The sequence below is a fragment of the Colobus angolensis genome, unplaced genomic scaffold (genome assembly GCF_000951035.1).
Source record: "Colobus angolensis palliatus isolate OR3802 unplaced genomic scaffold, Cang.pa_1.0 Scaffold47, whole genome shotgun sequence".
Classification (NCBI taxonomy): domain Eukaryota; kingdom Metazoa; phylum Chordata; class Mammalia; order Primates; family Cercopithecidae; genus Colobus; species Colobus angolensis.
The window spans coordinates 4,996,554-5,013,937 of NW_012118154.1; the positions used below are offsets into that span (position 1 = coordinate 4,996,554).

Below are 17,384 nucleotides of genomic sequence, written 5' to 3' on the forward strand. Positions count from 1 at the left end.
GACTCAACAGGTTATATAAAGGATTGCCTTGATGATTCCTATTAACATATGAATATTGCCAGGTGTGAGATGAAAGCAGAAAGACTTCAGTGTACATTTATTGAATCTGACGTTTTTCTCCCACCTGATAGAGACACCTGCGTGGACTGGGTGAGGTGGGCAGTGGCCTGAGAGTGGGAAGGGAAGAGACTTGGGAGGGAGGTGGTGCCACTGCTGTTCCCTGCTTCCCATTTTCCCGTTTTCCCCTAGGCCACAGGGCTCTGGCCGAGACAGCAGCTGTAACCCTGGTTTTATGGGCTGGGTGGGGAGCTTGGGTGGGAGAGGACAGCGGGAGAAGTAGGAATTGAAGTTAAATGAAGGCGTAGACATTTGTGTGAGAAGCTGGGCTTGGTGTGCGTGTTCTCAAGCAGCTGCGGCATTGCCCGGGCCATCCGTAGACCTCCGTGCGGGCCCTTCCTCGTCACAGCCCCCACGGCAGGCTCCCTGTGCTCCCAGGCACTCGCTGGCTCCTGGTCAAGGCCAAAGCTGCCGTGTGGAGCTGGGCCTTGCTCTGGCTGTTGGTGTGAGTGCTTGGGGTTGGTGGGGTAGTGTATCCTTCCTCCCGGGCCTGCTGTCCCTGCAGGCTCACTGGACAATGCCAGAGAATGTGTTGATGGGCATCAGAAGGGGCTTGGGTGTGGCTTTGGTCGCGTCCATCTCCTGTTGCCCATGCAAATTGAGCCACGGCGCCTTGGACTTCTGGGCCTCGGAACATGGTTCTGGGCAGGGAGCAACCTCAAATCTGTGGGTGGAGAGAGACCAGCTCAGGTGACCCGTCTCAGGGATCAGATCTGCCTAGGGCATTTGAAAGGCAGAGCTGTCATTGTAGGGCATTGAGGAGGTGGCCACACAGAAGAAAGAGGAAGAGTCAGGATGAGAAAGAACAACCTGGGCCTGGGGCTCACCAGGAGAGGAGGAGACACTTGGAGCAAGTAACTCTGCGTATGCCTCCCTTACCCGAACACACCTCCCAAGGGGAAGCCAGTAAGGGTCGGCTAACTGGGACACAGATGCCACTGAAGGTGAGCCTGTGTGGGAGGGGCCCATGCCTGCAGAGGCGGCTGGATCAGGAGGCTGCAGGCTGAGTGTATGCAGAGGCATCTGGGGACAATGCAGTAGCAGCTGCTGCCCTGGGTCTGCCATTCATTTGCCTCAACTTCCTGGATTCAAGGCATAGGGCAGTGGCCTCAGTCCATCCTCACCAAGGACACCTGCCTGGCCACAGGATCTACCTCCGATGAGGTGCCTTGAGCTAGAGGCAGGAGACGGCAGGACCTGGCTCCTGCTTCGGTTTGTCCCATGGGCCCTGGACCTCTAGGGGTGGCAGGCCCAGCCTCACCTGACCACGTCCCTGAAAGTGCGTTGATCGTCCTTGTCCAGTGACAATGTCAGCAGCCTCTGGTCCTGGCTCTGGATCTGGATATTGTTCGTCCTGAAGGTGTTGGTCACTGTCTGCAACAGAGAGATTGCACATGTGAGTGTTACCTTTGCTCAACAGGTGGCCCTGCCAACATCTCCTACCCTGGAATCTGGTGTATTTCTTCAGTCCAGCACATGGGGTCCCCAACTCTCCTCCTGCAAGTGACGGAGGAGTGACAACCCTGCACAAACGGCTTCGAGGCTGCCCTTGCCCTTGGAGCTCACATCGTTTTTCCAATTCTTCTCCCAACCTGTTGTCCTTGATTCTGAACACAAACGGGAATGCTGTGGAGAGTGCTTGCCAGGCTGCCAAGTTACCGGAAATTGAGTGCTGATTTCTTCAACATTTTCCGAGCATCTCCTCTATAACAGGCGTGTGAATGTATATGGAATTTGGGGGTATTTCAGTGATTTTAAAAGCCTTGACCCTGGTTCTCAGCATTAAATCACATACAACATTATTTACCTGCCACAGACACAGAGGGTCTAGAAAGCAGCCAAAGACCCCAAGCCTCAGACCAGGCCAAAGGAAAGCACCCCCAGGCATCCTTACAACTCCTAATCTGAGGGAGTAGCTCCAGAGAGGTCGCCTCCTATTGGGCGGAGAACTATGAGGATTGTGGGTTGCAGGTGGAGCATTCAGAGGTTGTGGCTCATTCCACACACAGACAGCAGCTTTGGGTAATTTACAACCACAGAACCCTGGAGTTGCCAGAGGCCTCAGAGACCATCTCTTTCAAGTGATGCCTTATGGCTGCCCATAAGAATCAATTTTCAAAAATATAATATTGGAGGTTCTGACTCAAGTGGCATGGAGTTGAGCCCAGGCACCGGCATTGTTTACAAAGCTCCTGAATGTAGGCAGGGCTGAGAACAACCACTGAGTTGTTCAATGTCACCTAGCAGAGGCACGAGCAGCAGCCTAAACTGGGGGCTCACACATGCCCAGGCATTTCAGCTGAACTTTTAGGGGACGGGAGTAGGCCAGCCAGAAGTCTGTGGACAGGCCGTGCGGGATACCCTGGGAGGAGGGTAGGAGCATAGTCTCTAAGCCAGGCTGCCCAGACTCTAATATCGGCTCTGCCACTTACTAGCTGTGTGACTTTAAGCATGTTTCTTAATCTCTCTGTGCTACCTTTTAGGATTGTTGTGAAAATTAAATGAGACAGTATATAATTAAGTGCTTGGAATAGAGCCCAAGACACTGTTAAGAACTCTTATTAATTACAATTTTCCAAGAAGGAGCCAAGCATGACTAATGGACTCAGCAGTGAAGTCCCAGGTGTCAGAGGGGAAGGGGAACTTACTGTGGGTTCTTTCTCTTCTTGGTTTGTGCCCTAGGCCAAGCCCCCACCTATCACCCCACTATGCATAGACTCCTGTGCATCTGAATGGGTGAGCTGTGAGTAAAGACAGATTTAACAAAACCTCTGTAAGATGGAGCGACTCCATGACAGAGGGTAACACTCAGGGGAGAGGGGCTTCTCCCCTGGTGCCAACCGAACCTGTGGCACCTTGGCTGGGTGCAGTGGCTCACGCCTGTAATCCTAGCACTTTGGGAGGCCAAGGTGGGCAGATCACCTGAGGTCAGGAGTTCGAGATCAGCCTGGCCAACATGGTGAAACCCCATCTCTACCAAAAATACAAAAAAATTAGCCAGGCGTGGTGGCGCATGCCTGCAATCCCAGCTACCTGAGAGGCTGAGGCAGGAGAATCGCTTGAACCTGGGAGGTGGAGGTTGCAGTGAGCCGAGATTGCGCCACTGCACTCCATCCTGGGCAACAGAATGAGACTCTCTCAGAAAAAAAAAGAGCCTGCGGCACCTTTAGTGCTCTGTGCTCTGGAGCTGTCAGCCATGGTTGTGGTCAGGGGGGCAGGCAGTGGAACCTAGTGGGCACTGATTGGACAGCTAAAGGAATGACCGTTGATACTGGAATGTCACTCGTGACCTTCCAAAAATACCTGGAGAGACTGCAGGGGGCTGAAGTGCTGCATGAGCTGGGGTCGGGGGAAAGCCAGGTGCATTCTGTTTGCCATAGTGAATGGAATTGCACCTGAACTGATTGCACCTGGTGAGAGAGATGCACGGTTTCCATAGGTTAGGAGACTGGGGATCGAATGTGACCCACTGAAGCCTGCACAGTGGTAGCTACGGGGCCAGCTCTCTGACTCTCAACTTGGTGTTCTTTCTTTAGCATCAGGCTGCTCTAGGCGTCTCTGGAAGGATCTGGGCCTCCATGACCTGCCCATGGACCTGGCCCCGACTTCTAGGTAATCACACACAGTCTCTGAGCCTCTTCCCACTCTGCCTGCGGTGTAGGCAGATGCCTTTCATTTCCCTTTGTGGTCTGCACACCTAGACACACTCTACCTCCTTGGCTTTGGCCCACAAGGACCACAAGAGTCTTAGATTTTAGTCTATAGATGAAGCCATGGGAGCAAGTGGAAAGGTCCAGATGCAGAATTTGCAAAGGATCCCACTCTCCGTAAGACTAAGGAATGGGCAAAGTGCCGCTAATTGTCTCTTGTTCTCTATTGGCAGCTTCCTGTTTTCCACACCCCAAAGGCCCAATTCTTCTGTTTCTGCTTTATTTGCCTTCTTTTCTATTTCAAACTTCCAATCCAGCTAAGGTCATATCTGACCCTTAAACTTACTGAGCCAGCCACAATACCCTTGCCCCATACTGTTCTTCAAACAGTCTCTGCCTTCTCACTCCAGCTCACCATGAGCTTCCCCTTCCTGCTCAGTGGTTATCATCCAATCCATTTGGACAACACACATACGTGGACCTGCCTGGTTCTGGGAGGGAAGCACAGCTGCTGGAATTTTCCCCTAGCAAGTCCCTGTAGGGATAAAACGGAACTTGCTGAAGTGATAAGTTTAGACTTTCAAAAACCCCCAGCCAGGTTGTCTAAAGAGGTCACTAAAAACAGAAACCACTTTAAGGAACTGACTTTGAAAGAGGAAATGCAACAGAGGGGTAAATAGGTCCACTTGGGAGCCTAAAACTAAAATATTGGACTGCCCTATAATAAGAGAGATTTCAGCTCAAGGCAGACCTCTCAGACAATCAGAGCTCTCCTACAGTGGATAGGCTGCCTCAGGGACAGCTTCCAGGTCCGGCTTGAGATCTAGAATGAGGTGGAAGGTGGATTAGATGACTCAACAAACATCTGGTGAGGCTCCGCTGCAGGCCAGACACCACACCAACCTAGATGAGGGTCCTGAGCCTAGAGAGTTTGCAGGCCATTGACATACAAAGATCGTGCCATTTATAGTGTCACAAATGTTTCCATAGCTATGTCCCCAGGGTCCTATGGGAGCACAGAGGTGGTGCACTTAGCTCACCTAGGTGAGGGGAGGAGGGCAGAGGATGTGGAAGGAAGGGGGAAAAGCATTAGGAAAGGCCTCCTGAGGGAGACGACACCTGAGTCTCAACTTGTAGGATGAGTAGGAATTATAAAAAGAAGGTTGGCAGGTGGAAGGGAGGAATGAGGTTTCAGGTCCAGGAACTAGCATGAGCAAAGGCACAGAGATGTGACTTCAGGAACACTTCCAAACACGTGGTGGGAAGAGCCTCCAGGGAGTGCCCAAAGCTGCAGATGGAGAAGAGGAGTGAAGCTACGCAACACTGAAGAGTTTTTCTGCCCTTGGAGAATGGGAAACGATGGAGGAGTTTTAAGTATGGAATAACATGGGCAGGAAGGTGGACTTAAGGAGGATCAGAGTATTGCCGGGGAGACCAGCTAGAAGGAGATAGATGAAGGTCAGACTTGGGGTTACCAATTTGCTTGATTTGCCTGGGACTTTCCTGGTGTTAGCACTCAAAGTCCCAAGTCCAAGAAACCCCTTTAGTCCCAGGCAAACAGGGACAGTTGGTCAACCAAGCTGGACCAGAAGAGAGAGATTTGAGAAGGGAGAGATTTGAGAAGTGTTCCATCAGGACAAAGGGAAGTGAGGAAGAGGAGGCAGCAGGGATGACTCCTAGGTTTCTGGCAGAGGTGATTGGTTAATGATGGTACCATTAAACGAGACAGGGGATATAAGGAGGAGATGAAATAAAAATGACTGCTAACACATACATAATGTTTACTTTAGCCAAGCACTCTTCTAAGAGCTTCGCATGCAACAATCAATCCTCATAACTGGATGAGGTAGGTAATGTTATTATACCTGACCCTCCATATCTGCATATGTGGAACCTGCAGATACAAAGGGCCAACAGTAAGAGACTTTAGCATCCATGGATTTTTGTATCCTTGGGGGTCCTGGAAACAATCACCCATGGATACTGAAGAATGACTGTCTCCTCATTTTATAAAATGATACTGAGTTACAGAGAGATTAACTTACTTAACATCTTATAGCTGGTAAATGGCAGAGGCAAGATCTGAACCCAGACAATCTGGCTCTGGAGAGCTCTTAACTATTAGAAAGTACTGGCTTTGATTTTCAATATCTTGAGTTTGTGGTACTGTGGGACATCCAGTTCATGCTAACTTAGTTCAATGCAGGAGTCAAAAACTCAGGAATGAATGTCAGAGCAGAAGATACAGATTTGGGAGGACTTAACAAATGGAACTAAATCCTTGTGAGTTTGATAGTCCAGGAAATGAGAACAGAAGTGAGACATGGATAGAAATTGAGGACAGTAGCTAGTTAAGGATCTAGGAAAAGGAGTTCAGGGATCGAGGCCAACATGTAATAGTCAGGCGTGCAGAAGAAAGTCTATAAGAAAGTGGTGTCTCTGAATTTATAGATTTAGGGTGTTTAAAGACTCAGAGAACAGGGCTTCAGTTCTAGTAATGGAATTCCACTCAAAATTGACCAAAGGAATATAAAACTGGGTAAAACATTTATGACAGTGCTAGAAGCCAGCTTCATTGGAGTATTAATATATAAATATAACTTCAAATATACATATTTTGTCTAATTGCCTAAAAGGAGAATCCCATCAGACTAACAACAGGCTTCTCACCCAAAACCTTAAAAGCCAGAACAGACTGGGGTTCTATATTCAGTCTTCTTAAAGAAAAAAAGATGCCAAGAATTTTGTATCCTGCTAAACACAAATTCATAAATTAAGGAGAAATAAAGTATTTACCAGACAAGGAAACACTAAGGGAATTTGTCACTACTAGACACGTCCTACAAGAAATGCTCAAAGGATTTCTAAACATGGAAACAAAAGGGTGATACTCATTGCCATAAAAACACAGGAAAGTATAAAACATGTAGGTCTTACAAAACAATTACACAAGACTGCAAAACAACTAGGTAATAATTATGACAGGAACAAAATCTTACATATCAATACTAACTTTAAATGTAAATGGACTAAATGCTCCACTTAAAAGATATAGGCCCAGTTGTGCACAGTGGCTCATGCTTGTAATCCCAGCACTTTGGGATGCTTGAGTTCCAAGCATTAAGGTAGGAGGATCACTTGAATCCAGGAATTTGAGACTAGCCTGGGCAACATAGTGAGACCTCTTCTCTACAAAAAAATTAAAAAATTAGTTGGGCATAGTGGCTTGCACCTGTGGTCTCCACTACTCAGGAGGCTGAAGTAGGGGGATCAATAAGATATTGGCTGGTGGAATGGATAAGAAAAACAGATCCAACTGTATGTTGCAATGGATAAGAAAAACAGGATCCACCTGTATGTTGCATATAAGAAATCTGCCTAACTGTTAAAGACATTTACACTCTAAGGGGTGGAAAAAGATACTTCACACAAATAAAACCAAAAGCAAGTAGAGTAGCTATACTTATATCAGATAAAACAGAGTTTAAATCAACAGTAAAAAAAGACAAGATCATTTATAATGATAAAGGGATCAATTCAACAAGAAGACATAACAATTCTAAATATATATGCACCCAACACTGGAGCACCCAGATTCATAAATACTACTAGATCAAAGAGATAGCCACTGTATTAATCCATTTTCCACTGCCGATAAAGACATACCTGAGACTGGGAATTTACAAAAGGAAGAGGTTTAATGGACTTACAGTTCCACATGGCTGGGGAGGCCTCACAATCATGGCAGAAAGCAAGGAGGAGCAAGTCACTTCTAACATGGATGGCAGCAGGCAAAAAGAGAGCTTGTGCAGGGAAACTCCTTCTTATACAACCATCAGATCTCGTGAGGCTTACTATCACGAGAACAGCACAGGAAAGACCTGTTCCCATGATTCAATTACCTCCTACCAGGCCCTTCCCACAACCTGTGGGAATTCAAGATCAGATTTGGGTAGGGACACAGCCAAACCACATCATTCCACCCCTGGCCCCTCCCAAATCTCATGTCCTCACGTTTCAAAACCAGTCATGCCTTCCCAACAGTCCCCCTGTCTTAACTTATTTCAGCATTTACTGAAAAGTCCACAGTCCAAAGTCCAAGGTCTCATTTGGGACAAGGCAAGTCCCTTCTGCCTATAATCCTGTAAAATCAAAAGCAAGTTAGTTACTTCCTAGATACAACAGGGGTACAGGCATTGGGTAAACACAGCCATTCCAAACGGGAGAAGTTGGCTAAAACAAAGGGACTACAGGCCCCATGCAAGTCTGAAATCCAGAAGGGCAGTCAAATCTTAAACCTCTAAAATGATCTCCTTTGACTCCATGTCTCACATCCAGGTCACGCTGTTGTGAGAGGTGGGTTCCCATGGTCTTGGGCAGCTCTGCCCCTGTGGTTTTGCAGGGTACTGCCTCCCTCCCAGCTGCTTTCATGGGCTGGTGTTGAGTGTCTGTGGCTTTTCTAGGTGCACATGCAAGCTGTCAGTGGAGCTACCATTCTGGGTCTGGAGGATGGTGGCTCTCTTCTCACAGCTCTACTAGGTGGTGCCCCAGTAGAGACTCTGCATGGGGGCTCTGACCCCACATTTCCCTTCTGCACTGCCCTAGCAGAGGTTTTCTATGAGGGTCTTGCCCCTGCAGCAAACTTCCACCTGGGCATCCAGGAGTTTCCATACATCCTCTGAAATCTGGATGGAGGTTCTCAAACGCTAATTCTTGACTTCTGTGCACTTGCAGGCTCAACACCACATGAAAGTTGCCAAGGCTTGGGGTTTGCACCCTTTAAAGCCATGGCCCGAACTCTACATTGGTCTCTTTCAGCCACGGCTGGAGCAGCTGGGATGCAGAACACCAAGTCTCTAGGCTGCACATGGCATGGGTACCCTGGGCCCAGCCCATGAAACCATTTTTCCCTCCTAGGCCTCAAGGCCTGTGATGGGAGAGGCTGCTATGAAGACCTCTGACCTGACCTGGAGACATTTGCCCCATTGTCTTGGGGATTAACATTTGGCTGCTCATTACTTATGCAAATTTCTACAGCCGACCTGAATTTCTCCTCAAAAAATGGGATTTTCTTTTCTATTGCATTGTCAGGTTGCAAATTTTCCAAACTCTTTTTTTTTTTTTTTTTTTTTGAGACGGAGTCTCGCTGTGTCGCCCAGGCTGGAGTGCAATGGCCAGATCTCAGCTCACTGCAAGCTCCGCCTCCCAGGTTCAAGCCATTCTCCTGCCTCAGCCTCCCAAGTAGCTGGGACTACAGGCGCCCGCCAACACGCCCAGCTAATTTTTTGTATTTTAGTAGAGACGGGGTTTCACCATGTTAGCCAGGATGGTCTCGATCTCCTGACCTTGTGATCCGCCTGTCTCAGCCTCCCAAAGTGCTGGGATTACAGGCTTGAGCCACCACGCTCGGCCAAATTTTCCAAACTCTTATGCTCCACTTCCCCTATAAAACTGAATGCCTTTAACTGCACCCAAGTCACCTCTTGAACGCATTGCTGCTCAGAAGTTTCTTCTGCTAGATACCATAAATCATATCTCTCAATTTCAAAGTTCCACAAAAATGCCACCAGTTTGCTAAAACATAACAAGAGTCACCTTTGCTCCAGTTCCCAAAAAGTTCCTCATTTCTATCTGAGATCACCTTAGCCTGGACTTTATTGTGCATATCACTATCAACATTTTGGGCAAAACCATTCAACAAGTCTCTAGGAAGTTCCAGACTTTCCCATTTTCCTGTCTTCTTCTGAGCCCTCCAAACTGTTCCAACTTTTGCCTGTTACCCTGTTCCAAAGTTGCTTCCACATTTTTGGGTATCTTTTCAGCAGCACCCCACTCTACTGGTACCAATTTACTGTATTAATCCATTTCATGCTGCTGATAAAGACATACCTGAGACTGGGAAATTTACTAAAGAAAGAGGTTTAATGGACTTACAGTTCCACATGGCTGGGGAGGCCTCACAATCATGGCAGAAGGCAAGAAGGAGCAAGTCACATCTTACATGGATGGCAGCAGGCAAAAAGAGAGCTTGTGCAGGGGAACTCTTTCTTATACCACCATCAGATCTTGTGAGACTTACTCACTATCACAAGAACAGCACAGGAAAGACCTGACCCCATGATTCAATTACCTCCAACCGGGTCCCTCCCACAACCTGTGGGAATTCAAGATGAGATTTGGGCGTGGACACAGCCACACCACATCAGACACCAACAGACTAATACAGGGAGACGTTAGTACTCCACCGATAGCACTAGACAAATTATCAAGGCAGAAAATCAACAAAGAAACTCTGGACTTGAATTGGACTGTAGACCAAATGGACCTAACAGACATTTACAGAGCAATCTACTCTACAACTGTAGAATATAATTCTTCTCATGTGCACATGGAACATTCTCAAAAATTGGCCATATGCTAGACCACGAGGTGAGGCTCAGTAAAGTTTTTAAAAACTTGAAATCATATCAAGTACCTTCTCAGACCACAGTGGAGTAAAACTAGAAATCAACACCAAGAGGAACCCTCAAAACTGCTTAAGTACATGGGAATTAAATAATTTGCTCCTGAATGATTGTTGCATCAATGATAAAATAAAGGCAGAAATAAAAAAATTTTGAAATGAATGAAAGTAGAGACACAACATACCGAAACCTCAAGCAGTACATCAAAGGTAGTGCTAACAGGGAAGTTTATAGTGTTAAATGCCTATATTAAAAAGATGGATCTCAAATCAATAACCTAATGTTGCATCTCAAGGAACTAGGAAAACAAGAACAAACCACACCCTAAGCTAGCAGAAGAAAATAACTAACAGAGATCAGAGCAGAACTAAAAGGAATTGGGACAAAAAAAATACCAAGGATCAATGTAATGAAAAATTGGTTCTTTGAAATGATAAACAAAATTGAAAGACCACTAGCTAGGTTAACTAAGAAAAAAAGAGAGAAGAATGAAATAAGCACAATCAGAAATGAGAAAGGTATCATTACAATTAATACAAAAGAAATGCAAAAGATCATCAGAGACCTATGAGCACCTCTATGCACAAAACAGGAAAATCTAGAGGAAATGGATAAATTCCATTTATCTAGGAATGTACAACTTCCCAAGATCGAACCAAGAAGAAATAGAATCTCGAACACACCAATAATGAGTAATGAAACTGAATTACTAATAAAAAAATCTCTCAACTAAAAAATAACCCCAGGAGCAGATGGGTTCACAGTGGAATTCTACCAGACATACAAGGAAGAACTGATACTAATCTTACTGACACTGTTCAAAAAACACTGAGGAGAAGGGAATCCTCCCTAACTCATTCTACGAAGCCAGGGTCACTCTGATACCAAAGCTAGGCAAGAATACAATAACAACAACAAAAAAAAACTACAGACCAATATCCCTGATGAACATAGATGCAAAAATCCTCAACAAAATACTAGCAAACCAAATTCAACAGTGAATCAAAAAGATATGCACTGCAATCAAGTGGGTTTTACTCCAACAATGCAGGGTTGGTTCAACATACACAAATCAATAAATGTGATTCATCACATAAACAGAATTAAAAACAAAAATTATATGATTGTATTAATAAATTCAGAAAAAGCATTTCATAAAATCCAGCATCTCTTCATGATAAAAGCCCTTACCAAAGTGGGAATAGAAGGAACATATCTCAAAATAATAAAAGCCATATATGACAAACTGACAGTCAACATCACACTGAGTGGGGGAAAATTAAAAACATTACCTCTCAGAACTGGAATAAGACAAGGATGCCCACTGTCACTACTCCTATTCAACATAACAGCAGTCCTAGTTAGAGCAATCAGAAAAGAGAAAGAAATAAAAGGCATCCAAATTGGAAAAGAGAAAGTGAAATTATCCCAGCTCCAGAGTGTCAGTCATAATAAGCAGGCTTATCCACCCCTCATCCCTGGCCCCCTTTACTTGCTGAGGTAGGAGCCCAAAGGACTCATTTCTGGAAAAATAAAACTGTCCTAGCAAAGAGACTTGCAGATACTGACATCTGGGTTCCCCCACAGAAAGGACCATGGCCCTCTGGCTGCCCACTGAGAAGCCCACCATTGACCCAGGTTTTTAGTGCCCCCTCTTTAGTTAAGAGAGAGACCTTATTTATCTATTTTTTTTTGAGACAGAGTCTCACCCTGTTGCCCAGGCTGGAGTACAATGGCGCAATCTTGGCTCACTGCAACCTCCGCCTCCCAGGTTCAAACGATTCTCCTGCCTCAGCCTCCCAAGTGGCTGGGATTACAGGCACCTACCACCACGCCCAGATAATTTTTGTATTTTTAGAAGAGGTGGGGTTTCACCATGTTGGCCAGGCTGGTCTCGATCTCCTGACCTCGTGATCCGCTCTCCTCGGCCTCCAAAAGTGCTGGGATTACAGGCGTGAGCCACCGTGCCCAGCCAAGAGATCATATTAAGAGAGACAACAAATAACCAGAAAACAAGAAACAATTCTTAAATAGCCTAAATTTTCAAAAAATGAATTTGAAGAAAACTCCCCCAATATTGAAGAAATGACAAAGAAGGACAATGGGAGAAAAAAGATGAGAAAATTAGAGCATTAATTTAGAAGGTCAAACATCCTACTATTCACAGTTCCAGAAAGAGAAAGCAAAGAAATAAAGGGAAGGAAACTATTTTAAAGATTGTGTTAGAAAATACCTGAGACCTGAAAGATATGAGTCTCCAGATTGAGAATGTCCATCAAAGGTCCAAAATGATGAATGAAAAAAGGTCCCACCAAGGTATATTCCTGTGATATTCAGAATCTTCTTTGAAACTAAGTATTTAAGGCTTCCAAAGCAACAGAGAGAGAGAAAAAAAAAGTCTCATACAAAGACTAGGCATAAGAAGGCATCATATTATACAACAGCAGCAGCAAAAACTAGAAGAAAGTTCACGTTCAAAGAAATCCAGATAGAATTGACAAAATCAAAACCATAGCAGGAACATCCACAAACGTCTCTCAGTTTTGGCCAGATGAAGTAGACAAAAAACATTTTAAATTTGTAGATTACAGTAATATAATGTATTTGATTTAATAACTAAACTTCATACTTTATATATTCTATAGATAGAAAACAAACATGTATTTTCAGTTGCCATTGAATATCAAAAAGTTGATCATTCACTCCTGTAATCCCAGCACTTTGGGAGGCCAAGGTGGGCGGATCACGAGGCCAAGAGATTGAGACTATCCTGGCCAACATGGTGAAACCTCATCTCTACTAAAAATACAAAAATTAGCTGGGTGTGGTGGCGCACGCCTGTAGTCCCAGCTACTTGGGAGGCTGAGGCAGGAGAATCGCTTGAACCCGGGAGGCAGAGGCTGCAGTGAGCTGAGATCTCACCACTGCACTCCAGCCTGGTAACTTAAGTGAGACTCTGTCTCAAAAAAAAAAAAAAAAACAAAAAAAAAAAAAAAAAACAAAAACTTGATCATCTCCCAGGCAACAAAAAAAATGTCAGTACATTCCAAAGAAGTTGAAATTGTGTAAGTCAGATGCTTTGGCTGTCCTAGGAGCATTTGCTAATAATCTCAGGAATCAAAGGGCTTGGGTTTAGCCACGTGGGGATGGGAGGCAATGGTGTGGGGTTACATGAAGCAGGGACTCTTGAAGGCTACACTCTCAGTGAAAGACTAGAAAGCAAAATAAAACAAAAGACACAAACGGACGAAAAAACAAACACAGACATAGGGAAGACCATAGAAAAAAAGCCCATCTGCTTTGGCTTGTACGATGAGTGAAGAAGGCAATTCTTTCCTGGAGATTCTTAGCTACGAGCCCGTCTGGATGTGAATCTGGGGTACACATGTACACTACCTTCATGGTCTGGCAATTTCTCAGCCAAAACTGAACTCAAAATATGGTCCTGAGCTGATAACATCTCTGAGGCAGTTGGCAAAAACAAATTCAGAATTTCTCTAGAAGGACAATTTTTCCACCCAGTTTTCCCACAAATAAAGCCCTAAGAAATATGAACTCATAACTGAAAAACAAGGAATTAAGCTACTGTGGGGAGGGGGTCAGTGAACCCAATAAACAGAAGGATTAGACTCCCAGTAATTATAGATAATGGAATTACATAAATCAGATTATAAAATAAAGATGTTTAGAATGAGTGAAGAAATAAAAGAATAAAACCACAAGGAAGGAACAGCATACTACTATTAAACAGGTCTGCCATTTTCATTGATTCTAAAACACATTTTAACAGCTCTAAAATTAGGGAGTATTTTGCAACCAATGTGATAAGAGACCATTGTCCATAGTTTAGGAAGCATTGTTTGTTTCTTAGTAGTATGTAAAATTGTGGTATGCCTTAAATTCAAGGAGATGCGGTCTTTAGACATATATAATGTTTAATCATATCAGAGTCAGAAATCATTAAAGGAAAATGGTAGATTTTGCTACGTCACAATATAAAGCTATTTTAGGTTAAAAAAGCATCAAAAGACAAACTAGGAAAAGTATTTCCAAAAGTTATGACAAAGAAGGGGTTAATGTCCTCACACTATAAAATAGGATATTCGTATGAGATGAGAATACAAATAGGAAATATATGAATGAAGAAATAGAAATAAAGGAAACAAAATAATGAAAAGTTTGATCATCAAATTTGTGAAGGTGAAAAAAATCAATCAATATGTGAATTTTGCTGCAAAATTGGCACTCAAACACTACAATCAGATTGGAACTTGGTATTGACTTTCTGGAGGGCAATTTGACAAAATATATAAAAAGGATGCCACCTGACTGGATGATTTCACTTCTAAGCATTCTTCTAAAAAGACATAACCATGATTTTTAGCACATATTTACCCCTAAGGAAATTGCTTACATGCTCATAATGGTGAAAAATGGGAACTTACTTAAACGTCCTCTTAGAATTTATTATTAGAATTATTAGAATTATATAGGTATATGGAACCATCATATAATAAATACTGACATAGACTTAATGACACAAAACATATTTAATGACCAAAGCAAGGTCCCACCAAGACCTATTTATGAGGCTTTAGTATATTTTTGAGTAAAAAGCATCAAGGTACAGACCAGTATGTAGCGTAGCTATCAATTATCTTAAAATAGCTAGAAAAAAAGACTTGGGTGTTTACACCTGAAAATGTTAATATTCATCCTCTCCAGGGATTGCAACTATTGGTGAATGTATTTTTTGTGCTTTTTTATATTTTCCAAAATAAATAATGAAACTTTTGTTTATAGGTTAAAACATTATCTTGGCCGGGCACGGTGGCTCACGCCTGTAATCCCAGCACTTTGCCAAGGCAGGTGGATTGCCTGAGGTCAGGAGTTCAAGACCAGCCTGGTCAACATAGCGAAACCCTGTCTCTACTAAAAATACAAAAATTAGCCGGGCATGATGGCGCACGCCTGTAGTCCCAGCTACTCAAGAGGCTGAGGCAGAAGAATTGCTTGAACCTGGGAGGTGGAGGTTGCAGTGAGCCAAGATCGTACCACTAGACTCCAGCCTGGGCGATAGAGTAAGACTCCGTCTCAAGAAAAAAGAGAAAAAAAGTATCGATATACACAAAGGAAAACGGGCAAAGGGCAAGGGGATTGAGAGAGCTGGTTTGATTTAGTCAAAGGTTGGGCTGTTGTTGTTTAGGAGTCTGGCTGTGGTGTGGCGCCTGGGATGACAGGATGTAGGTGCATTTTGCAGTCATCTGGATATGTCTTAGGTCCTCAAATGGTCAGCAGATGGAGGGCAGGGCTTTGACTCTTAAAGCGCTTTCCTTATACCAGTGGGCTCTCTGCACTTCAGACAGACAGATTCCTTCTAACAGAAAGACCCATTCCAATAGCAAAGGCTCAGAAAGGCTGGGAAGTCAGTTCCCTTCTCTGAATACCCTCCCCTCTGAGCTCCCAGCCACCTGTCTCCCTTTCCCAGTCTACTCTGAGCTCCCAGCCACCTGTCTCCCTTTCCCAGTCGACTCTGAGCTCCCGGCCACCTGTCTTCCTTTCCCAGTCGACTCTGAGCTCCCAGCCAGCTGTCTCCCTTTCCCAGTCTACTCTGAGCTCCCAGCCGGCTGTCTCCCTTTCCCAGTCTACTCAGTACTTACAGAGAAGGACTTTCCTGCCAAGTTGGAGGACTTGACAACCTCTGTCACACTGACATTCAGACACGTGTGGTCTGTGACAGGAGCAGCAGGCAGGGGGCAATGGCGAGATCCTGAAACTGAATGAGATTGGTGGGGCTGTAAATGGACCTCCAGGGAAGTAGGGGAGTTTGAGATTCTAGGTCTCAAGATCTCCATGAATCTTCACACCCCCAGCCCTCTCACTCCTTCTTGGGCCCCCACTTCCTGAATCTGCTTGGTCCCAGCCAAGTTACAGTTCCTTCTCAATCATTCTTCTTCCTTCCCTCGTGAATCTGCAAGTTTCTGTATCCTCAGGTCAGCGGCCATCACCAACCCAAATCCCCACCCCCACCCTTTCATTATGTCCTCCTGCAACCCTTTGTAAAAGGAATAAAGTTTTAGAAGTTCTCTTGAACTTCCTGCAGCTCTTGGGCATGCTACGAATGAAAGAAGCACCTGCCCAGGGATGTTGTGCAGGACAGAGACTCCAAGTGGGTGAGGAGGGCAGTAGTGCCAACAGGTAGAGTGTTTCTTTGACTTCCTTTATCATTATAGTTTTTTTTGTGTGTATATATACACACACATATATACACGTATATACACACACGTATATATGTATATACATACATACACACATATATGTATACATACACACATATATACATATACACACATATACACATATATACATACATATACACACATACATATATATGTGTATGTATACACATATATATTATATACATATATTTTGAGAGAGTCTCACTCTGTTGCCTAGGCTGGAGTGCAGTGGTATGATCTCGGTCACTGCAACCTCTGCCTCCTAGTTTCAAACAATTCTCCTGCCTCAGCCTCCCATGTAGCTGGGATTACAGGCGAGCACCATCACACTCAGCTAACTATTTTTTTTTTTTTTTGTATTTTTAGTAGAGATGGGGTTGCTTAATAGTCTATAATGTGTCAAAAATCATTACTGTGCACCTGCTGGTAGGCTTCATCCCTCCCTGCCAACTAAAGAGGTTTGTAGAAGTCTGCTCCACCGAGGGTGGCCTCATCAGACTGGTACTGATAGGGTCTAGAGTAGGGCTGGGAGTGGGGACAGTCTGTGAGAGAAATGGAAGGAATACAGTTTGAACAATAAGAGCTAACATTTATCGTTTACTGTATGCACACAAATTAGTAGCTACTTATTATCTCCATTTTAGAAAAAAAGAAACAAAACAGGCAGAAAGGACACAAGTCACACATCCAAGGTCACACAGATAGTCAGTGGCAAAGCTGGGCCCTGCCCATCTGGCTCTGGCCCCGCTCCCTTGACAACCTGCTCCTGAGCACCTCTAGGTTAAGAGCTGCTGCCACGAGTACACGTCTCCTTCATGGTGTTAAAGAGTTGCAGGGAGGCCGGGCGCGGTGGCTCAAGCCTGTAATCCCAGCACTTTGGGAGGCCGAGACGGGCAGATCACGAGGTCAGGAGA

The 17,384-nt window shown here is 44.6% G+C and overlaps 1 protein-coding gene across 1 annotated transcript in view; it reads right to left on the bottom strand.

The window, feature by feature from the left end:
• Window positions 1-597: 597 nt before the first annotated feature.
• PIK3R6 (phosphoinositide-3-kinase, regulatory subunit 6) overlaps window positions 598-17,384 on the bottom strand; it is a 52,626-nt gene continuing 35,839 nt past the window's right edge. Inside the window, exons 14-16 of the mRNA XM_011958644.1 lie at window positions 15,892-16,007; window positions 1,379-1,491; window positions 598-781 (exon numbers count right to left, since the gene is read on the bottom strand). Of these exons, the coding sequence (XP_011814034.1) occupies window positions 625-781; window positions 1,379-1,491; window positions 15,892-16,007 (386 nt within the window). The 3' untranslated portion in view covers window positions 598-624. The remainder of the gene's footprint in view (window positions 782-1,378; window positions 1,492-15,891; window positions 16,008-17,384) is intronic.